The 22,052-nt window shown below is 50.5% G+C and overlaps 3 protein-coding genes across 7 annotated transcripts; 1 reads left to right on the forward strand and 2 right to left on the reverse strand.

The window, feature by feature from the left end:
• Positions 1–136: 136 nt before the first annotated feature.
• On the forward strand, positions 137–17,927 carry Ncaph2 (non-SMC condensin II complex, subunit H2). 5 transcript variants are annotated; one of them, NM_001024877.2, is given in 21 exon segments: positions 137–317; positions 4,223–4,311; positions 4,673–4,774; positions 8,301–8,356; positions 8,473–8,557; positions 8,637–8,705; positions 8,790–8,869; positions 8,948–9,093; positions 9,554–9,637; positions 10,174–10,271; positions 14,343–14,414; positions 14,618–14,684; positions 14,832–14,939; positions 15,047–15,100; positions 15,219–15,289; positions 15,375–15,468; positions 15,560–15,631; positions 15,711–15,766; positions 15,901–16,002; positions 16,213–16,362; positions 16,430–17,927. In NM_001024877.2, coding segments are annotated over 19 exon segments (1,665 nt in total). In that variant the 5' UTR covers positions 137–317; positions 4,223–4,311; positions 4,673–4,714; the 3' UTR covers positions 16,571–17,927.
• On the reverse strand, positions 16,756–18,902 carry Sco2 (synthesis of cytochrome C oxidase 2). Its single transcript, NM_001433469.1, is given in 3 exon segments — positions 16,756–17,588; positions 18,433–18,611; positions 18,691–18,902. A coding segment is annotated over 1 exon segment (777 nt). The 5' UTR covers positions 17,576–17,588; positions 18,433–18,611; positions 18,691–18,902; the 3' UTR covers positions 16,756–16,798.
• Positions 16,756–21,887, reverse strand: Tymp (thymidine phosphorylase). The gene is given in 11 exon segments (NM_001012122.3): positions 16,756–17,588; positions 18,433–18,611; positions 18,691–18,831; positions 18,943–19,173; positions 19,266–19,428; positions 19,781–19,899; positions 20,004–20,133; positions 20,501–20,599; positions 21,042–21,244; positions 21,381–21,582; positions 21,811–21,887. Coding segments are annotated over 9 exon segments (1,431 nt in total). The 5' UTR covers positions 21,574–21,582; positions 21,811–21,887; the 3' UTR covers positions 16,756–17,588; positions 18,433–18,459.
• Positions 21,888–22,052: the final 165 nt, after the last annotated feature.

Genomic DNA, 22,052 nt, shown 5'->3' on the forward strand with positions numbered 1-22,052 from the left:
GCCCTCCCCCGACGCGGAACCACGCCTTTCGGTGTAGGCCCCGCCCCCGTCAGGGCCGCCTTTTTACCTCTTCGAAACTGGGCCCGCCTTACGTCATAGGTGTGCGCGCAGTGCCCTGGGTACGTACTTCCTGGGCGGGAACACCAAAATGGCGCCAGAACCAGTAGCAGGTTGAACCAAGTTTCCGGGCCTCTAGTCCCTTTCTGGACATGGAGGATGTGGAGGTGCGCTTTGCTCACCTCTTGCAGCCCATCCGAGATCTCACTAAGAACTGGGAGGTGGACGTGGCGGCTCAGCTGGGCGAGTATCTGGAGGAGGTGAGGGCGGCGGGGGAATGGCACCGGCCTGGGGACTCAGGCGGCACTGCCACCCCCCGCCTCCAGGTCTGTGACCGTCTGATGTTTCATTCTCAGTCCTGTTTCTTCCCCCTCTCCCAGCGCCCCCCAAATCCAGCCTGCCTCTCGAAACCTTCAGCTAGATTATCCTGGAGCTGTCATTTTCAGGTCTCTGTCGGTTAGCGAACTGCGAAATCGATTTGGTTAGATGATAATCATTTTTTTCCCCAACACATACACTATTTCCTGTGTCCTGTTGGGGGTACATTAAGAAGCATAATCTTTGTTTTCTCTTTTTTTGGGGTGGATTTAACCTCGGGCTTTGGACAAGCTTGGCAGGCACTCTACCACTGATCTTTTTTTCTTTTTTTGAATCCCCTTTTTCTTCTTTAGTCAGGCCAAGGCAGGTCATAAACTTGAAATTTCTATCTCAGTCTCCCGATTATTTGCGTATTCACGAGTACTAATCGACCCTGCCAAGCCTGGATTCTGACTGTATTTGAAAGATCTGGTTCCTGAAGAAGGGATTTTTGTATCTTAGATCTCAAGCCCCGCCCATATTGTCTCCCTGTTATACGACACACCCACACCCGGGGCTCTTAACTTGAGCCAGCTTTGTCCAGAAGGATCCGCCCTCCTCTCCCACCCCTCCGTCTGTGGCCCAGCCCCTCGCTGTAATCTATCCTATCAGCATTTCATTCCTCCGTTCTTTTAGTTGCAGGTCTTTTCAGACTCTGTCTGCTCAGTTTCTGCTTGTTCAGGATTCCACTACTGAATGGTTACAGATCTCGCCTTGAACGGTAGTGGTCTTCGTATTTAAAAGTAAAAGAGACACTCGAAATGTCCTCCTGGGAGCATTTGTTGGTCTGACAGCTTCCTTTTTTTTTTTTTCCCCCGCGGGGCTGGGGACCGAACCCAGGACCTTGCGCTTCCTAAGTAAGCGCTCTACCACTGAGCCAAATCCCCAACCCCCTGACAGCTGCTTTTTGGATTTCTTTCACCGCTTCTTTTTTCTCTCTTAAGTGTTGAGCTTCTCGGGGTAGAGTCTTCTTTCCCTTAAAAATAGAAAGATGTGGGGCTGGGGATTTAGCTCAGTGGTAGAGCGCTTACCTAGGAAGCGCAAGGCCCTGGGTTCGGTCCCCAGCTCCGAAAAAAAGAACCAAAAAAAAAAAAAAAAATAGAAAGATGTTAACTCGTGTGATTTTTAAAGTACAGGTTTTCAACTCAATGCGGTGGGAGAAACCCATACCGCTCTTCCTTGTAAGCAGTCCCAGTGTTGTCACCAAATCTGTTTGCCCTAGCCACTCCCTTGGCATGTGCTGGGACGTTACATGATCTCTTGGATTTTATTTAAAGTGAAGATTTGGTTTTTGGTTCAGATTCTAGTCCTCTGTCTTGGTAAAGGGTTTTACTGTTTAGAGGTGAAAATTAAGAGATGTAATAAGGCCTCATATCTCATACCAAATTTACTAATGAATTCTGTCAGTCACACCGCCAGAATATCACTTCAGTTTAACCGTTGCCCATCATATCTGGTCTTGGTCTAGTAAACCTAGATATTTAAAGCCTTCTCATCCAGGTTCCTAGATTGGATACCATCCAGTATGGAGAGTTAAGACTGGAGACAGGGATGGGGGTGCAGGGGACGGGAAAGACGCCTCATCACTTCAGAGCACTGGCTGTTCCTTCAGAGGGACCTGGGTTCAAGTCTAAGCACCCACAGGACAGATCACAGCTATCTAATTCCAGTTCCTGGGAATCCAGAGCCTGCATTTGGCCTCCACTGGCACCAAACACACATGTGCACAGACAAGGATACAGGCAAAACACCCACATTTTTTTTTTTTAGAAAATGTAAATTAGGGCTAGAGAGATGCATGACTTCTGGTTAAAAGCACTTGCTGCTATTGCAGAGGACCTGGGTTCAGTTCTCAGAGCCAAAACAAAAACAAACAAAAAAAACCCCAAAAACAAACAACAACAACAACAAAAAACTCACAATGGCCTATAACTCTGCTTCCAGGGCTTCTGGAGCCATTTTCTGGTTCCATGAGGCAGCAAACACATGGTGCACACACATAAATGCAGGCACACACACATCTTAGAAAAATCATTATAGCCAGGCCACAATGTTGCCTAGCTGTTTGTTCTCTTGTTTGTGGTCTGTCTCTATCCTACAGTGTGATTCTAGAAGGGTAGAGGTTGTATATATGCTTTCTTGTACTTTGTGGAGTGTCCGACACAGAGTAGGCTTAGGATAAATGCTTATTACATGAACATGTGTTCTGATGATCAACCTGCACCACAAAATTGGCTGAGCAATGCCAAGAGCAGTGTTTAGAGGTCATACTGTGGAATCAAGTTTTCATAAAAGGGTCTGTGGGCACACTTGTTAAATTCGTTTCCTGGCTCCATCAGCCCTTCTGCTTCAAATAAAACTACTTCCCCACCCCTAGGTCTGTTTACATTATTTCTTTAATCTTAGTTCTTGGAAGGGGGAGGCAGGAGGATCAGTTCAAGATCATTCTTGGCTCCAGAATAAATATGAAGCTAGCCTGAGCTATATATGAGGTCCTGTTTCAATTTTCAAATAACAACAGAAAGACTTCCACATCTCCTTACGTTTTGCTGTCTTGTCCATTGATGCTGTATGTGTTCTTTTTGTTTTCCGTATAGTTATTATCAGTGTTCTAACATGCCTTATGGTATTACTTTCTTTTATTTATTAATTGTTATCAAGTATTTATTATGTGACAAGAACCACTTTAAATTAAAAATCAAAAACAGATGGCAAGCAAAGCAAAGAGTAATTCATCCTTCAATAAAGTTTCTGCTCTCTAGGGAGGATGGGTATCAGGGTAGGAACCACATTATTGGTTCCTTCCTATGGGTGTCTATTTGGCCTAAGCACTGTTTGTTTATGTTTCATATAAATCAATGTAGCCTTTACAACAAAGGCTGAAATCGCCACTAGAGAGATAAAATGATTTGTTGGAAGTCACAGCTGACAGTGGACAAAGCAGCTCTGTTCCCCATTATCTGTATTGTGTGTTTCACAAAGGAGTAGTAAACTGGAAAGAAGAGATTAGGATGTCAGGAAGACGTAGACTGAGGGACCTGATCGTATTTGAGGTAAAAGGAGTTTCCATGTCTGGTAAGCTAAAATTTGTATGTAGTGGGGACATGGGGCTTGCCTCGGTCAGTAGAAGGCATGAAGTACCGTTCACAGGGGAAGGCTAGTGGCTGGAGAAGACTGGTGAGTTAGAGGCCTCCCTTGGGGGGTTTGTGTAGAATTTCAGGTTCTCCCTCTGAGTGGCAGAAAGTCTGTAAGAGGTTAGGGAGAGGTTAGACTGGGCCAGATCAGCTGTCATTAGAGAGGAGCTTGAAGTAGTAAGGGGCGGAGACCCTTCAGTTTGGGGGGATAGGTGGGGATGCCAGGATGGACTTGTTCATTGGATCTCATTTATAAAAATCTGGAGAGTTGAATAAGACAGATGGACAACAGTTTGGGCAGCAGTAAGAGTGTCTGCAAGACTTCAGTTTAATCCCTAATACTGTGAAGAACAATTCTCTGGGGTGTTTTTATTTGTTTGTTTGTTTATTATTTATAGATCTTCAGTAGGTATCTAACTGGAACCCCAGAGCCTCGGAGAAAGCTGTTCTGAGGATATGTTGGCACTTTGTTGACATTTGTGACTGGTAGCTTGAACAGAGATGGGTAGGGGCACATGGTAGAAGGTAGAAGTGGGAAAAAGCTAAAACACATAGCTGAGGCTACCAGAGGCCAAGGAGGGCTGCAGAGGGGAACTACTTATGGCACCTGTTTCCTGAGTTTTCCAATTAAAGGATAGAGTGTACTGCATTTGTCTCTGTCTTTTCCTTCTCAGTGTAAAGGGTCTGTCTGCTGTAGTTTGTCCCAGTTGGCTTTTGACCTTGTGGGGGGCGCATGTACAATTTGGAGTGCTGGTGAGAGCTGGTATGTAGCTTTGGCCATCATGGTCAATGTCCTTTGGGGACCTCCCTCTTGTAAAACCTTTGGTCTGGAAGGATCTAGGAACTAGGGGGAATCACAAAGATCTAGCTTTTCTCTAGAATCACCCAGATACAACTGGCAAATTCAAGAGTAGACTTGGAGTACCTGTGTTTGTAGGTGATAGCTTGAGCTACCAGGAAGGAAGTGAACACAGGCTCCTCCTGCACTGCTATCTTATTTTCTCTGAGGCTGTCTCCCTATGTAACCCAGCAGACCTTGAATCCTGCCTCAGTCTCCCGGCTGCTGGGGTCATAGGCATACCACCCCCTTACCGAGCCCAGCTTACTAACGTTCTTTCTTGCAGCTGGACCAGATCTGCATTTCTTTTGATGAAGGTAAAACCACGATGAACTTCATTGAGGCAGCACTGTTGATCCAGGGTTCAGCCTGTGTCTACAGTAAAAAGGTGGGTTCCACACACTGCTGGTGTTTGTGCTTCGTGTTGAGCTCTCTCTGTAACCTGCCTACCCTTAGCTCACAACTGGAGTGTACCGTTGGCTTTTATTTTGAGACACATCCCATGCATCCCAGGCTGATCTCAAACACTACACATGTCTGAGGAAGATGGCCTTGAACTTCTGATTCCTTTGCCTCCACCTCCTGGAATGCTAGTGTGACAGTGTAAATCACCATGTCTAGTGTTTGTAGTCCTGTGGGCAGGGTCAAAGCTAGGGCTTCGTGCATGCTAGCCATGTGCTTCACCCCCTGAGCTCTATCTCCAGCCTGTTGGTTTTTGGAGTCAAGATTTTATTCGCTCTGACTGGCCTTGAGCTCGCTCTGTAGCTGAGGCTTGCCTTGAACTCTTTCCTTTTCATCTCAAGTGTTTGGATAACAGGCGTGTTCTACAATGCCCAGGTAACCGAGTTTAAAAACCAGTAGGCGGTTCTGTTGGAAGAAGTCTGCTGCATAAGCCTGAGGACCTGAGTGGATCTTCAACATCCACATAAAGAGCGGGGCATGATGGCAGGCATCTGTAACTCTAGCACAGTAGTGCGGAGACCCGAGAACCCTGAGCCCAGCCAGCCAGCCAGCCAGCCAGCAAGCCAGCCAGCTGATGAGTACTCTACTCAGGTTCAGTCAGGAAAACAAGGTGGAAGTAGTTAAGGAGGACACCTGAGGTTAGCTTCTAGCTTCCACAAACATCTGTACAATGTACATGCACCTCTGCGTGTTTGCACACATGCAAACACATACATACAACACATACTTACAAAATGGTGTGGCCAAGTTCATTTTGTATAGCACTTCTAGCATACACAGGGCCCTGATGGTGATTCCATAAAACCACAATAAGTAAAGTGGCCAGGAAGAGAGGGTCAGGGGTGCTGTGAGCGCTGCTGTCCCTCATGTGCATGATTTCAGGTACAGTGTGGATACTCTACCTTCCTCACTTCCACGTATACTTGCAGTTGTGCTGCATCATCATCTAGAACAACTCCAGTCTCATCCTGTGTGGGCCCTGTGGTTCTGTGGAGGAGACCAATAAGAAGCAAGTGAAAAGCTGGGGGCGGGGGGAAAGGGTGCACATCTTTAATCCTAGCACTTGGGAGGCAGAGGCAGGTGGATCTCTGTGAGTTTGAGGCCAGCCCTAGACTACAAAGTGAGTTTTAGGACAGCCAGGACTACACAGAGAAACCTCACAAAAACAAAAGTATTGAAAAAAGGTCTATCACATAGGCCATCATGGGTTATGTGGTGACAGGGCCATCAGACTCACAGCACCCTCCTGTGAATAGGGTAGTGTAGCTAGCAGGAGAAGCTGCAGCAAAAAACAGTGGGTACCATGTGTGAGGGTTCAGGCCTGTGGGGCATGTGCCAAGAGCTGCCTGAAACGTAGTGGGCACCCATCATGACATGGCCATGACCTGTGTCAAGGGGGCTGTGCTTGTGGATGTGTGGAATATGGGGCAGAGGCTGTCCAGGTAATTCTGATTTGATTTGATTTGACTGATTTGATTTGAGGTTATTGTTATTGTTGTATATGTGTGCTCTGTGCATGTATATGGTATGAAACCTGAGGTGGAAGTTGTGTCTTTACTTGATCTCTCCCCACTTCACTTTTTGAGACAGGGTCTGTTACTTAACCTGAATGCTGGTTCCTTGGGCTGCCTGGCTAGTGAATGTCAGGGTCCTTCTGTCTCTGCTTCCCCAGCCTTCTCCAAGATGGGGTTATAAGCAGGCACTGTCATGCTTGGCTTTTAACATGGATTCTGATGATGCAAACTCAGATTCCTCCTATTGCATGTCAGGTGCTTGTGTGTGTGGGTGTGTACACATGAGTGTCAGGTGCTTGTGTGTGTATGTGTGCACATGAGTGTCAGGTGCTTGTGTGTGTGTATGTGTGCACATGAGTGTCAGGTGCTTGTGTGTGTGTGTGTGTGTGCACGTGAGTGTCAGGTGCTTGTGTGTGTGTGTATGTGTGCACGTGAGTGTCAGCTGCTTGTGTGTGTGTGTATGTGTGCACGTGAGTGTCAGGTGCTTGTGTGTGTATGTGTGCACGTGAGTGTCAGGTGCTTGTGTGTGTGTATGTGTGCACGTGAGTGTCAGGTGCTTGTGTGTGTGTATGTGTGCACGTGAGTGTCAGGTGCTTGTGTGTGTGTATGTGTGCACGTGAGTGTCAGGTGCTTGTGTGTGTGTGTATGTGTGCACGTGAGTGTCAGGTGCTTGTGTGTGTGTGTGTGTGCACATGAGTGTCAGGTGCTTGTGTGTGTGGGTGTGTGCACATGAGTGTCAGGTGCTTGTGTGTGTGTGTGTATGTGTGCACATGAGTGTCAGGTGCTTGTGTGTGTGTATGTGTGCACATGAGTGTCAGGTGCTTGTGTGTGTGTGTATGTGTGCACGTGAGTGTCAGGTGCTTGTGTGTGTGTATGTGTGCACGTGAGTGTCAGGTGCTTGTGTGTGTGTGTATGTGTGCACGTGAGTGTCAGGTGCTTGTGTGTGTGTGTATGTGTGCACGTGAGTGTCAGGTGCTTGTGTGTGTATGTGTGCACGTGAGTGTCAGGTGCTTGTGTGTGTGTATGTGTGCACATGAGTGTCAGGTGCTTGTGTGTGTGTATGTGTGCATGTGAGTGTCAGGTGCTTGTGTGTGTGTGTATGTGTGCACGTGAGTGTCAGGTGCTTGTGTGTGTGGGTGTGTGCACGTGAGTGTCAGGTGCTTGTGTGTGTGTATATGTGTGCACGTGAGTGTCAGGTGCTTGTGTGTGTGTGTGTGTGTGTGTATATGTGTGCACGTGAGTGTCAGGTGCTTGTATGTGTGTATGTGTGCACGTGAGTGTCAGGTGCTTGTGTGTGTGGGTGTGTGCACATGAGTGCAGGCACTCTGAGAAGCCTGAGGCATCTGATTCCCGAGCTGGAGTTACGCGTGGTCATGAGTAGCTGGTGTGGGTGCTGGGAAGCAAGCCCGGTCCTCTGAAAGAGCAAGCACTGTAACTGCTGAGACATTTCTCCAGCGCCAGAGAATTATTTTATGTTTATATCTCAATGTTTTTGTGTATGTATGCACGTGCGTACACTTGTTTTAGGCAGTAGCTTGGCATGTAACCTGCTGGCCTTGAATCTAGGATTTTCTTGCCTCTGTTTTTGAGTGCTGGAGTGGCTTGTCAAGGTTTTGTTGTTGATGATTTTATTTTTGTTTTTTTCTTTTTTGAGACAGGTCTCACTTTAATCCAGAATTTATTGTATGGCATCAAACTCATAATCCTCCTGTTTCAGCCTCCATTGTGCTAAAGTTACAGGCACATACCACTACTCAGGGGAGTGAGAATTACTTAACAGTAGGAGAATGGGCTTGGCTCTAATGGAGATTTGAAGGTGACAGCCAGATTTAGTGTGTGCCAGTGTCTAAGACAGGTCCCCTGCCCTGGGGTGGGGGTACTCCAAGCAGCATTTCAGACAGCCGTCCTTTCACACCCTCACTCCTGCTCTGGTTGCAGGTGGAATACCTCTACTCGCTGGTCTACCAGGCTCTCGACTTTATCTCTGGCAAGAGGTGAGTGTTAGAAGTGAGCCAGAAGGAGGGCGTCTTCCTCTTAGCTGTGCCCTGCTTGCAGCTTGGGAGGCTCCTGAAGCCTCTCAGGATGCCCTTGGTATGTTTTCCTCTTTCAGGCGAGCCAAGCAGCTTTCTTTAGTGCAGGAAGATGGGAGCAACCGGGCTGTCAACTCAGGGACTCCCTGTGAAACAGAGGATGAGGTGAGTTGAGGCGTATGCGTGAGCTCTGCCCTGGGTGCTTGCCTGGCCTGTGCTCATGAGTATCTGCCATCTCCTGCAGTTCCTGTCACTGGATGACTTCCCCGACTCCCGGGCTAACGTGGATCTGAAAAATGACCAGGCATCCAGTGTGAGTGTCCTGGGCCTTGGGAGGTGGGGAGCAGTCTCAGTGCTGCTCTGTGTAGAGGTTAGAGCTCTCCCTCCCCACCCACAGGAACTGCTTATCATTCCCCTTCTGCCCATGGCCCTGGTGGCCCCTGATGAAGTGGAAAAGAGCAGCAACCCCTTGTACAGGTACAACACTGGCCAATGGGGAGAAGGGAGAGGCTGCCTGGGAAGGGCTCTATCGCAAGCGTGCTTTTGCCAACACAGCTGTCAGGGTGAGGTCTTGGCCAGCCGGAAGGATTTCAGGATGAACACATGTACCCCCGACCCCAGAGGTTCCTTTATGTTGGATCCAGTGGGAATGTGTCCTGTGGAGCCTGTAGACGTGCACCCCATGCCAAGGAGCCAGAAAGGTAAGGGTTTGGAGGTGGGGCTTACTGGGAGGGAAGGAGTAGAAGTCTCTCTTTTGGGAGACTACAGTTAGGTACTTTATGCCTGTCATCTCTAGTCTTAGAAGCTATCCCATGATATCTTCCTTTTCCACTGGATAAGTTGGTCAGAGCTTGTTTGTCTCCCTCATCTTTCTTTGTACTTTGATTGCCAGCCAACAAGCAACAAGGTCATAGCTCAGCTCAATATTGGGATCTGGTACCTGGTGTCCCAGGGTGGGGCCTGGGGTACTGTCTTCAGCTGACATTCCAAAGAGGTTCATTGGGTACCAGCCGAGACCTTCTAGGGACAGAGCCGACCCTGTCTGTCTGTCTCTCCCAGACGCTGAGGAGGCTGAGGACAGAGCCGACCCTGTCTGTCTCTCCCAGATGTTGAGGAGGCTGAGGACAGAGCTGACCCTGTCTGTCTGTCTCTCTCTCCCAGATGCTGAGGAGGCTGAGGAGCAGCCGATGGCAGTGTCGAGGAACGGGAGTCCTGTGTCTGTGCGCAGCATCTCCCAAGAGCCAGGTGAGAGGAGTATCAGGGAGGCTGAGCTAGGGGGACTGTGACCTGGGTGCTCTCGGTTTCCCTGGCCTGGCTGCTTCCTTGTCATTGGCTTCTGGGGAACAGGCCTAATGGTAGCAGATACTGTCTTTGTTGCCTCTCTGTGCTGGGGCTCAATCTTCAGTGAGATTTGCTTCTGGGTCTCTTCTGGGTGGATGTGAAAGGCAGTAACTAATATCTGGGCTGGGGCTGTTGCTTGGCTGGAGCACTTGCATGACCATACAAAGCCTGGGGTTTAGTCCCTGCATAAGCAAGTGAATAGGCAAATGCACAACTATTTGCCAAGAAGTAACGTAAACCAGTCAGAGCATGCCAGCATGAGGAATATAAAGCTTAGGTCAGTGTTCCAAATGCTCAAGTGTAACGCTGAGAGAGGATGGCCTGCCTGGCTCCTCTGAGAGTTGGCTATGAGCCTCCAAATGGGAGCTCCATCTGTGGCCTGGCCTCCAGCCTCTTTAGGGATAATTGGTTTCTTGGTTCCTGCCCAACCGTTTTTCTAGATGGCCCAGCGCTCAGCAGTGGAGATGAGGACGCAGAGGATGTAGCAGAGCTCCCGGAGGTTGCTCTAGAGCCTGCAGAGCCCAGGACCTCACAGCAGGTGGGACACTGTAGAGTCCAAGCTGTCAGCAGGGCAAGCCCTGTTCTGGGGCAGGGTTAACACTGCACCGGGCAGCAGTGCAGCGCTCTTGGCTCCTGTCTGCTACGCTAATTTTGTGTATGCTCTCAGAGGAGGTGTCTGTCCAGAGGCCCGGCCATCCTCCTCACGGACGCTTTAATGGCAGCTTCCATATCCCTTCCCTCTGTAAACAGAACGGTAGTCGCTCCCTGAGGATGGAGTGGCCGGCATTCAAGGCTGTGATTCCAGTGACCTGTGATGTCAGCTGAACCCCAAGTGCCATTGTATCAGGCTGGCAGCAGAGAATGGGCATTCTTGACTAACCCACGGAAGCCCTGCTTCTAATCTCCGTACCTGGAGGCTGAGGCAGGGCTGAAGTTTTAGGTCAGCTTGGTCTATTATTGAGGGCCTGTCTTGAAAACAAAAAACAACAACAAAAAAAATCTACTGGTGAGCTGGGAAGATGGCCCAGTGGTTAAAGCACTTGCTGTGTAAGAATGAGATGGAGAGCCAGAGTTTAGATCACCAGAAGCCACATGAATTTTGGGTAGGTGTGGTGGCCTGCCTGGAGTTCTGGAGGCTGACAGAGACAGGCTACCCAGAGCAAGCTGGCTAGCAAGACTGAACACGGGGGTGAGCTTTGGGTTTGATGGAGAAACTGCCTCATTGAATGTGGGGAAGACAACTGGGGATGGTTCCTAACATTCACTTCAGTTCACACGTGCACATCCACATTCAAGCAAAACAGAAAAAAGTAATGCACGTTATACACAAAAAGGAGAAATATTGCTTCTAAAACCAATCTGATGTTAGGAGGAAATATTAACATTTATTAATTGTGGACAGATGTTACAGTTTACTACTCACTCAGTTTGGATTGGTATTGGAGACAGGGTCTCGTTTTGTAACCCAGGTTAATCTTGAACTTGTGTGATCCTCTCTCTGCCTCAGTATCTCAAGTGTTGGGGCAGATATGAACCAGGCCAGGCTATCATGCTCTCTCCTTACTTGTTTATTTACTCATTTATACGGTGCTGGGCACTGTACATGCTGGGTGAGGATCCTCCTGTGGCATCACACCACCAGCAACAGTGTGTTTTAAAGGAAAGGTTTTCCTGCTGACTAGTTCTCCTTAAGATTCTGTGCGTGTGTGTGTGTGTGTAAACATACATGCATACATGCATTTGTATCTGTTGGATCCCTTAGACCTCAAACACATCTTACCATGGGACTCAATAGAGCCTCTAAATCCTCAGACACATTTCCAGGCCACTGTTGAATCAACTTTTTTTTTTTTTTTAAGATTTATTCATTTATTATATATGAGTACACTGTAGCTGTCTTCAGACACACCAGAAGAGGGCATCAGATCTCTTTACAGATGGTTGTGAGCCACCATGTGGTTGTTGGGAATTGAACTCAGGACCTCTGGAAGAGCAGTCGGGGGCTCTTAACCGCTGAGCCATCTCTCCAGCCCCCGATAAGTTCTTTTTTTTTTTTTTTTGGAGCTGGGGACAGAACCCAGGGCCTTGCGCTTGCTAGGCAAGCGCTCTACCACTGGGCTAAATCCCCAACCCCAACTTTTTTTTTTAAAGATTTATTTATTATATATAAGTACACTGTAGTTGTCTTCAGACATACCAGAAGAGGGAATCTGATATCATTACAGATGGTTGTGAGCCACCATGTGGTTGCTGGGATTTGAACTCAGGACCTCTGGAAAAGCAATCAGTGCTCTTAACCACTGAGCCATCTCTCAAGCCCTTGAATCAACCTTTTTAAAAACTTCCTTGTAAACATAATTCTATGTGGCCTGGTGAACTAGGTAGGGTTCAAACACAGCTGCTTTTAGTCCCAGTCCCTTAGGAGGCCTTACCCTTCTACTATCTTCCATTCTCAGACATTTATGTGGACCTCAGACAGGTGTAAACAAGTTCTTTTTTTTTTTTTTATCTTTATTAACTTGAGTATTTCTTATTTACATTTCGATTGTTATTCCCCTTCCCAGTTTCCGGGCCAACATCCCCCTAACCCTTCCCCCTCCCCTTCTATATGGGCTTCCCCTCCTCATCCTCCCCCCAAGCAATCACGTTTACTGGGGGTTCAGTCTTGGCAGGACCAAGGGCTTCCCCTTCCACTGGTGCTCTTACTAGGCTATTCATTGCTACCTATGCCGTTGGAGCCCAGGGTCAGTCCATGGATAGTCTTTGGGTAGTGGCTTAGTCCCTGGAAGCTCTGGTTGGTTGGCTTTGTTGTTCATATGGGGTCTTGAGCCCCTTCAAGCTCTTTCAGTCCTTTCTCTGATTCCTTCATCAACGGGGGTCCTGTTCTCAGTTCAGTGGTTTGCTGCTGGCATTCGCCTCTGTATTTGCTGTATTCTGGCTGTGTCTCTCAGGAGAGATCTACATCTGGTTCCTGTCGGCCTGCACTTCTTTGCTTCATCCATCTTATCTAATTGGGTGGCTGTATATGTATGGGCCACATGTGGGGCAGGCTCTGAATGGGTGTTCCTTCAGTCTCTGTTTTAATCTTTGCCTCTCTATTCCCTCCCAAGGGTATTCTTGTTCCCCTTTTAAAGAAGGAGTGAAGCATTTGCATTTTGGTCATCCTTCTTGAATTTCATGTGTTCTGTGCATCTAGGGTAATTCAAGCATTTGGGCTAATAGCCACTTATCAATGAGTGCATACCATGTGTGTTTTTCTGTGATTGGTAACCAAGTTCTTAATGGTTCTGGTAAAGCAGTCCAATCAATTCCCTCCATGTCTCAGGTTATGCAGCCTTTGCCTTATGGAGGAATGGGTAGTTAAATTACTCATTTTCCACCTCCACAGTCAGACCAACCCTGTCAGATTCTGTGTCCCACAGCCTCACAAGCCAGGCTGTGATGGCCTCTCTATTGCTTCCTTAAACGTCTTCCCCACTTGTAGCAGTTCACATGCTGAGGCCACTGTTGATTCCATCTCAAGCTAGATGACAGACTCTCCCTTTTTCTACTACTAAGGTCACCTAAGCAAGAGTATCTTCTGTCACTTTCTATCCTGTTCTTTTCCTCACTCCTATCCCATGGCTTCCAAGTTCTTAGATCTCAGGAAGGGCTTTCACACACGAATCTGGTTTCTACTTATTTCCCTTCAGCCTCCAAGCTCTAAGAGGTGGCAAGTCAGTTTCTTTGTCTCCTCCTCTCATTTGTCTAGTTTCCTTGCCAGAGCAGAGGTGTTGTTGCACTTCTCTTACACAAACAGTCTAGTCCTGTCTACGGGACCTGGACCCACTGCACAGCTCGCAGGAGGCTCAACCGGTTGGAGCGCCCTTTCCTGCTGCTTCAGTTGGTCTCAGCCCCTTCCAGGCAGCACAGCTTGTCTGAGGCTTCTACACAGCTAGGCTAGTCTCTGCTTCTAAACCTTCTACGTGGCTGGGCGTTGGAGAATCTTCTCTTAGCAGTCTTTACTGTGTTTAATCTTGGGAAGGTGGGGCCTAGTGAATCTGGTTGGTTTTAGACACTTCCTGAAGCTGAGGTTTCCCTAAGTGTAAGGAGCTTCCTTGCAGGACGGATTATTTCACCTCCCCTTAGAACAGCAGTTCTCAGCCTGTGGGTCACAACCACTTTTAGGGGTCACATCAGATATTTATGGTTCATAATAGCAAAATTATAGCTATGAAGTAGAAATGAAAATGACATTATGGTTGGGGTCACAGCATGATATCTGTATGAAAGGGCCGCAGCATCAGGGAGGCCAAGAACCGCCTCAGAGCCGTCTTGTTTGACTTCCCCTCACATCCTGTGTGACTCTGGGCGGACTGCTTTGTAGCACAAGTGAGCATCACTGCACAGGCTGACTGTGTGATACAAAGGATTGAGCTCAGGTCCCAGGCTTGCAGGGCAAGCACTTTGTCAGTGTTTCCCAGCCCCTCCCCAAGGTTTTACTTTTTAGTCTTTGAGTCAGGCCCTAAAAGGCCCTTGAACCATGTATTTGAGGTAAGCCTAAGCTCTTTTGGGATCTGGAGAGCCAGGCACAGAAGTCAGAAGAGGAGAACTTGATTGTTTCTTGCAGACTGCCATCTTGCCAAGGAGATACATGCTTCGGGAACGGCAAGGGGCCCCGGAACCTGCCTCCCAGCCGCAGGTGAGAGATGCTAGGTCCCTGGACCCTTCCAGAGAGGGTGTGTACAAGGCATCATCTGCCCTGTCTTTGCCCTCTTATCCTTTAGACCCTTGGCACTTCTGAAGTTCTCCCTGTGCCACTCTGGGCCTCTGATCCTGGGCTGTTACCACTTATGTCAGTTCTGGTAGGGAGGCCCCTCACTTTCCCCTCTGTTTTCTGCTCAGGAGACCCCAGACCCCTGGCAAAGCCTGGACCCTTTTGACTCCTTGGACTCTAAGCTCTTCCAGAAAGGTAAGTAGGATTGGTGGCACCTGATTGTGCTGCCCTGCCCTGCCCTCCCCTGCCTGGGGCTCCTGAGGTAATGAGGTAATGGACTGGAGGTGGGTTCTGTATCCATTTCCCGTGGCTACTCTTGAGGCAGTCCCTCTCTGCTGCCAGGTAAACCCTATTCTGTGCCACCCGGTGTGGAGGAGGCTCCAGGACAGAAGCGCAAAAGGAAGGGTGCCACCAAGTTGCAGGACTTCCACCAGTGGTACCTGGATGCCTGTGAGTGACTGTGGGCTAAGGTGACACACCCTTTTTCCTGGGTGTTTGAGCAGACCCATGTGGAACACTAAGGTTTTGGCCTTGCACTTGCTACTGCTCTCTCACAGATGCTGAACACCCTGACGGCAGGAGGGCTCGGCGTAAGGGCCCAAGCTTTGCAGGTGAGGCTAGGGTCCTATGCGCTTGTTCAGAGAATAGTCTTCATCTACCTTCCCCGTGCGTGGACTAGTGGGAGCTTGGGCTGGATGGGGAATCCCCTCATAAGGTCTTTGTCTGCAGACATGGAAGTCCTGTATTGGAAACACGTAAAAGAACAGCTCGAGACCCTTCAGAAGCTGCGGAGACGTAAGGCAAGCACCATAGGACTGAGGTTTGAAACCCCACAGGTCTGAGGCATGGAATATATGAGTTTCCTGACAGATGTTCTCTGGACAGATGACCGAGAGATGGCTACCTGGGGCCAAGCAGGACCTGTGGCCTGCAGAGGAGGAACGCTTGGAAGAGCCCCTAGAAGACCTAGGGGTAGCAGGTAGGTGCCATTGCTGGAGTGTGTGTGGTCAGGGTCCAGTGTTGGTACTCAGCACCGACTGCTGGCTGTCACTTCTCCCGTGTCTCAGCAGATGACTTTCTAGAGGCCGAAGAGTACGTAGAAGAGTCTGAGGGGGTGATGCCTAGGGAAGCTGCTGGCCTAGGTAGGTGTGGAAGGGGAGCTGCAGGAGGGGAGAGCGTGCGGCCCCGTAGCTGCCGCAGCTCATGGTTGGACCTTTCTAGATGCAGAGGCCATACCAGAGTCCCTGAAATACGAGGAGCTGGTCCGAAGGAATGTGGTAGGCTTGGGTCACAAAGGGGGGACAGCAGGGTGTCCTGGGAAGGAATGTGGTAGGCTTGGGTCACAAAGGGGGGACAGCGGGGACATCCTGGGCCCATACGTGCAAAGGAGAACCCCCTGGTCTTTCTGTAGGAACTCTTCATTGCCACCTCCCAGAAGTTTATTCAGGAGACGGAGCTGAGCCAGCGCATCAGGGACTGGGAAGATACCATCCAGCCCCTGCTCCAGGAGCAGGTGAGCTGTGCTATTGGGAACTATGGGTTGGGGATTTAGCTTAGTGGTAGAGTGCTTGCCTAGCAAGCACAAGGCCCTGGGTTCGGTCCTCAGCTCCGGAAAAAAAAAAAAAAAAAAAATGAAAAAGGGAACTACGGCCTCCTACCAGCAGCCTGGGGTTGTCCAGAACTGTGTCTCCACTCGAAGCTAACATGTCCTTCTTCTACTCAGGAGCAGCATGTGCCCTTTGATATCCACACCTACGGGGACCAGTTGGTTTCACGGTTCCCCCAGCTCAATGAATGGTGCCCCTTTGCAGAGCTTGTGGCTGGGCAGCCTGCTTTTGAGGTGTGCCGCTCCATGCTGGCTTCCTTGCAACTGGTAAGTGGCCTGGGACCCAAGGGGTGGGGCGACACCCCTGGACTGTGCTGATCCCTTGTTTCCACAGGCCAATGACTATACGGTGGAGATCACCCAGCAGCCAGGCCTGGAGGCAGCTGTAGACACGATGTCTCTGAGACTGCTCACACATCAGCGAGCCCACATGCGCTTCCAGACCTATGCTGCCCCATCTATGGCCCAGCCTTGAGTGGACAGTGTTTAAGCAGGGGTAGAAGGTAGTATATACCTGGAAGTCTTTGCCCGTTATGTGCTATAGGGCCATTCACTCCAGTGCTGCCTCCTGGCTGGCCTAGCCTAATAAAGCGTTGCTACCCCACCTGTTCACTCAACAAACCATTTAAATGGGCTGCTGGTACAGAGCATACACACAGATTAAGTACATCCATTTAATGACAGGGCCTAGGCAGTACACAGTTCAGGGCAGTATGCTATGGAAGGCAGCTATGTGCCGGCGTACACTCTCTACGATCTGCTCTGCTGACCTGCTACGACCATAGTAATCAGTGAAGAGACCATCTGGGTTGAGCAAGTAGATGGCAATGGAATGGTCCACAATATAGTCCTGGTCCTCGTCCTTGGGACCAGCGCTGTAGTATACACGGTAGTTGCGACTAGCATGGGCCACTTGTTCTGTAGAACCAGTCAGACCCAGCAGCCTTGGGTGGAATTCTTGCACATATCGGGCCATGGCTGCCACGTCATCTCGTTCTGGGTCCACAGTGACGAAGACAGGCTGCACCAGGGGCAGCTCAGGCTCTGCCTCGAGCTTCTGCACTACCTGCACCAGCTTTTCCAGCTCATCGGGGCAAATATCAGGGCAGTGAGTAAAACCAAAGTACATCAGCACCCACTGGCCTCGGAAGTCGGCTTTGCATCGAGGCTGGCCTTTGTGGTCCAGTAGGCTGAAGTCACCCTGGCCCACAGCAGCCTGGCGCAGGGCCTCTGTCCGCTGTTGTTGGCGCCACTGTTCCTTCTCAGCTCTAGCGGCCAGCCAGGCCCAGCCTAGCCCAGCCCCAAACAGGGCAGTGATCAACAGTCTAGTCCTTAGCCCAGGGCCTTGGTGTTGGCCTTGGCCTTGCCCCGACCAATGCCGGGAATTTATGTGCAGAGTTTCACCCCTTGAGATCCTGAGAAGGGGTTTGAACTGAGAGAGCTTGGGCCAAGCTTTGGGCCCTAGAGCCAGTAGCATCATGGACCTGAAGCTCCTGAAAAAAGAACAGAGGTGGCAGAAGTCAGAAAAGAACGGACAAGGTGCCTAGGCCTCCACTGCTGGAGAAACATCTCCACATTCAACCAGGTTAGAGAGCTCCCTGCACTGGCTCGCCTGAACTCAGAACTGCCCTGCCTTCAGCTGCACTTCAGGCAGCACCAAATATCCATAGCTGGTTTGCTCTAACTTAGTTCTTTAACCAGGGACTCTCAGCCTCATTACCCACCCTATGGAGAACCCACACAACTGCCAGACTTCCCTGTGGGTGCCTGGAAGCACGGAGAGTATGAGTGCATGTCTCTATTTACAATAAATTGATTTTTTTAAAAAGGGAGCATGTTGATACTCTGGCTTACCACCTTTAAGAGAGAATCCTTTCTAGCTTCAGGGTAATCTGGGGTTCAGTGGAAAACATGTGCCACCAATGTAAGAGCTCAGCCCAGTGTGCCTAGAACTGGTCCTACCTTCACCTTCCGGGCAGAGTCCTCTGCACTTAACCTGGCTGCCATACCCTACACCTCTGCAGTCCGGCAGCCCATGCCTTCTCCCTTTGTGTTTTTCTGGCCCCTGGGGTTTTGTCAAGGGGAGGGTGTTCCAACTAGCATTTAGAGCCACTGGCATCCAGCCTACTAGGCTCCCCCAGTATGTTGTCCCGTGGCTTGAACTCAGCTCTTTTGAGCACCATCGACCGTGAGCTGGGACCACTCTGAGAATTTGGGATTGGTAAATATTCACAATACATCTATTTTCTGGGCCTCAGAAGGTGGTAAGCTAGATGAAGCTACGGGTCACATGTTAGCAGTGTCCTCACCAGTCCCATCCCTTGTTGGAGAACTCACTGGCAGCGATGGGTTGGAGATTTAGGGCTATGGGGTGGTCGGTGGGAGGACAAGCTCAGCGAAGGGTGAAGGGGCCTTGAAGGGTGCTCGATCTGACAGCACGAGAGCCCCCAGAAGAGTGCGGCGCTGCTGACTGCTGAGCGCGGGGCCGTCCAGGTGCACGCGGAGCCAGGGTGTCCCTGCACGGGCGACGGAGGCGGTTACCTAGGTCACAGCGGACGTCCGGAAGGGTTGTTAAGGGTTCCAGACAGCGCTTACCGCGGGACAACCATTGGCCCACGTCGACCAGTAGTTCGGCACCCACTCCCGGTCTGATCGGCTGCCCTGCTCGGCTGCGTCCGGCTCCGAGCTCGTGCAGTACACAGGCCAGCGGCAGCGCTCGGACGCACTCCACAATGCCTAAGAGAGAGGATGGACACTGAGGAACTACGGGAGGACGCACGAGCCCGGATCAGGAAAGACACGGAGAGGAAGTGGGTGGGACCTGGTGCCGGAGATATCCGGTCTCACCGTCTGCCGGTGAGAGCAGCTCTTCTTGCTTTCGGGCGTGAGGCAGCAACTGCCGGCGTTGCGTGGGGCTTCCGGAGCACAATGCTCTAGCTAGGCCGGGGTCTACGCCCTGCGCCGAAAGCATCAGCTGGAAGCGGTGCAGCGCAGAGCCATCATCCAACGCCGCGGCCACTCGGGCGGCACCCTGGTCTTGGGTTTCCGCCTGTCCGCTAAGCCAAAGAATGGCGCCTCCTGCTGGCGGGAGGGTGGAGCGCAGAAGCTGCAGGGATTGAGAGCTCCTGGCAAAAGGACTAGACTGGTAGTCTTAACCCCAGCCCTCTCACCTAGCCTAATGACCAGGTCCCGCAGATCCGGCGGCCCCGCACCATCCAGGCAAAGCAACGCTTCTTCCACTTCCAGGGTATGACCCACGTTGCGGCCCAGAGGGTTATCCATGGCGGTCAGGGCTGCAGCAACCTGCAGCCCCAGACCCATTCCCACTCTAACCTGGGGAAACACTACTCAATATCCAGCCGGCATTATCAAATCCCATACCTGCTGCCCCTGGGTTAGGATGTCAGTAAAGGCTTAGGACAGAAATCAGAAACCAACACTGCCAGGCCTCAGAGGGGATGGGAGGGGGGGGGGTCTTGTCGGTCGCCCTAAGTGGAGGGGCTCTGTTGAGGATTTCCCCAGGTCCACAGTCAGGACAGCTTTGATTGGATAGGGTAGGAGAACTGGAAAGAGGGATTGCGGCTTGGTTCTACCAGGACTGTTGAGTGGGCAGAGGTAGGGATACGACGGAATGTGAAGTTTATGTTCCTTCATAGAAAGGCCACTGTGGCCTAGAACGGCTCACCAACATCTTTGCCAGTTCTCGGGCCTTCTCCTGGTCTGGGAAGACTGCAGCCCCCCCAAACTTAACATCTACCACCAGAGTGGACAGTCCCTCCACGGCTTTCTTACTGAGGATTGACGCTGTGGAGAACAGAAACGTCATCCCAGGGTATAGTTGGGGACAGGAAGGGTTTCTCTGAGAAAAGCGGGTTGTATGTCAGCCAGGGCACCCCATTTCAGGTCACCTGTAATGAGCGGTACACTGTCCACAGTAGCTGTCACATCTCGTGCAGCATACAGGATTCCATCAGCAGGAACTAGCTTTTCACTCTGGCCAACAATGCAGCAGCCGACTTCCTCAAGTATCTGCAGCATCTGCAGTGCAGACACCTTCATTGACTTCTGAGGAAGGACCCGGTCACTGGCCCTGACCACTGACCCGGCAAAAGTTCAAAACACGGCCAGTGAGAGTCTGATTCTGTTGACTAACCTGCCAAGGATCCTGATTAGTTATGACACATTAATGTGTAGCAGCTAATCGGTGTTTCCTACCTGTTCCCCACTACCGGCCCTGATCAAAGTCTGCTTGATGACTCCAGGCCTGTTTACAACCAATGACCTTTAGAATAGTCAATGACCTCTCTCATTAGTGACCCAGATTACCTGTCTGCTGATCATGCTGTGATTCTGCCCAGTGACTCCCTCAACCCAGATCATTGATCAATTAGTGGCCCACCTGTACCTGTTCTGGGCTCTGGGTGACGCTGAACCCAGGAATAGATTCCAGTTTATCCAGCGTGCCCCCTGTGTGTCCCAAACTGCGTCCGCTGATCATTGGTACCTGGTGGAAGAGGGATGCTGACCTGCCCTGCACAGCCCCCTAGTCACCATTTTATCGCTCCTCTAGTGAGAACAGATGAAATTGCTTTAAAAAAAAAAAAACAGTTACAATATTTTAAAGTCTTTTAAGCAGTTAATGTGGGTGCCCAATTGGTGGAAAGGAAACTAAACTACATGATGGGAGCAGTTTGTCAGTAGGGCAAGAACTGGGACTCACTCATCTGGGACCCAAATCTGAGGGACAGGAAGAGAAAGGCCCTGTTCTTCCTTTTTGGGTCCTGTTAGCTCTTAGAAGGTTCTGTTGGATACGGAGGCAGCTCTATTCCATGGTGGAACTTGTGTCTCGGGGGATAGAACAGCCCTGGGTTTTGTCTTTGAGCCAGGCTTGAGGTAGGAGGTGCTTGTGAGTGGATCAGAGATCTGCAGAGGAGACGGTCACTAACCTTGCAGCCACATGCAGCCAGGGCAGGTGCCAGAACCAGGCTAACCTTATCGCCCACACCTCCTGTGGAGTGTTTGTCCACAAGCTGCTGGTGCCAGGCCTTGGGCCACTCCAGTTGCTGCCCAGACTCTGCGAGGGCCTGAGTCAACACAGATGTCTCCTCTAGGTCCATGCCCTGCAGCCGAATGGCCATCAGCATGGCCCCTAAGTATGGATATAATGAGGTGTGCACAAGGCATGAGTTTTCTGGGGCTGTGATGATGGTGGTGGGGTACTGTGGTTCCTGGAGGTGCACATGGGGCAGTTGGGGGTCCGGGTCTAGTTAGGGCTTCCCACACACCGATTTGTGTGTCCTGTGCTCTTCCGTCCATCAACGCGTGCACGAAGTTTCTGATATCTGCTTCGCTCAGATGCCCTCCATTTCGCTTGAGGCGGATCAGCTCTGGCAGCTGCCTGTGCTCCCCACTCCCTCCCCCCGAGTCGGCACCAGCTGTCTCTAGGGCCAAGGGAGGTGGTGTCCCTGGAGCTGCCATTGCTGCAGCCTATAAGGGATATTGACACACGCCTGGAACATCCCCCCACCACCACCCATGTCCTTGAAGCTATGGTCATCTGTCCAGACCTTGCTCTTACAGATGTCTCTGGCGCCCAGAGGCTCATGTTTTTCTCAACACCCAGCACTGCCCCATCCCCACCCACCTCTGGCTTCCATTTCTCGACCTCACAACTTGATCCCCATCTAGAACCTATTCAGTTCAGGGGCCTTTTACCAGTTTTCTGGATCTGGCTCCGTTCCGGCCTGGTAGCCCTCAGCCCGGCGTGGAGTTAGGTGCAGACAGTTCAGACTGGGACTACCGTTAGGGACAGCGGACAAATAGGGCTGTCCCAGTAGGCGGCACTTGTCAAGGTAAGGCCAATCACCATTTAAGCTGCTCCCTACCTGCTCTCTTGTGGCGAATTGACGTTGCCAGGACCTTAAGGGTCGGGTTACAGCGGTCTAGACCAGAGTTCG

Source organism: Rattus norvegicus, chromosome 7 (assembly GCF_021556685.1).
Source record: "Rattus norvegicus strain SHRSP/BbbUtx chromosome 7, alternate assembly SHRSP_T2T, whole genome shotgun sequence".
Classification (NCBI taxonomy): domain Eukaryota; kingdom Metazoa; phylum Chordata; class Mammalia; order Rodentia; family Muridae; genus Rattus; species Rattus norvegicus.

Excerpts from the sequence above, each read along its gene's own strand:
- Ncaph2 (XM_087556668.1), top strand. The coding sequence starts at position 210 with ATGGAGGATGTGGAGGTGCGCTTTGCTCACCTCTTGCAGCCCATCCGA. Across the intron at positions 8,357-8,472 it reads GACTTTATCTCTGGCAAGAG|GCGAGCCAAGCAGCTTTCTT; the intron begins GTGAGTGTTAGA and ends TTCCTCTTTCAG. Across the intron at positions 14,415-14,617 it reads AACCTGCCTCCCAGCCGCAG|GAGACCCCAGACCCCTGGCA; the intron begins GTGAGAGATGCT and ends TTTTCTGCTCAG.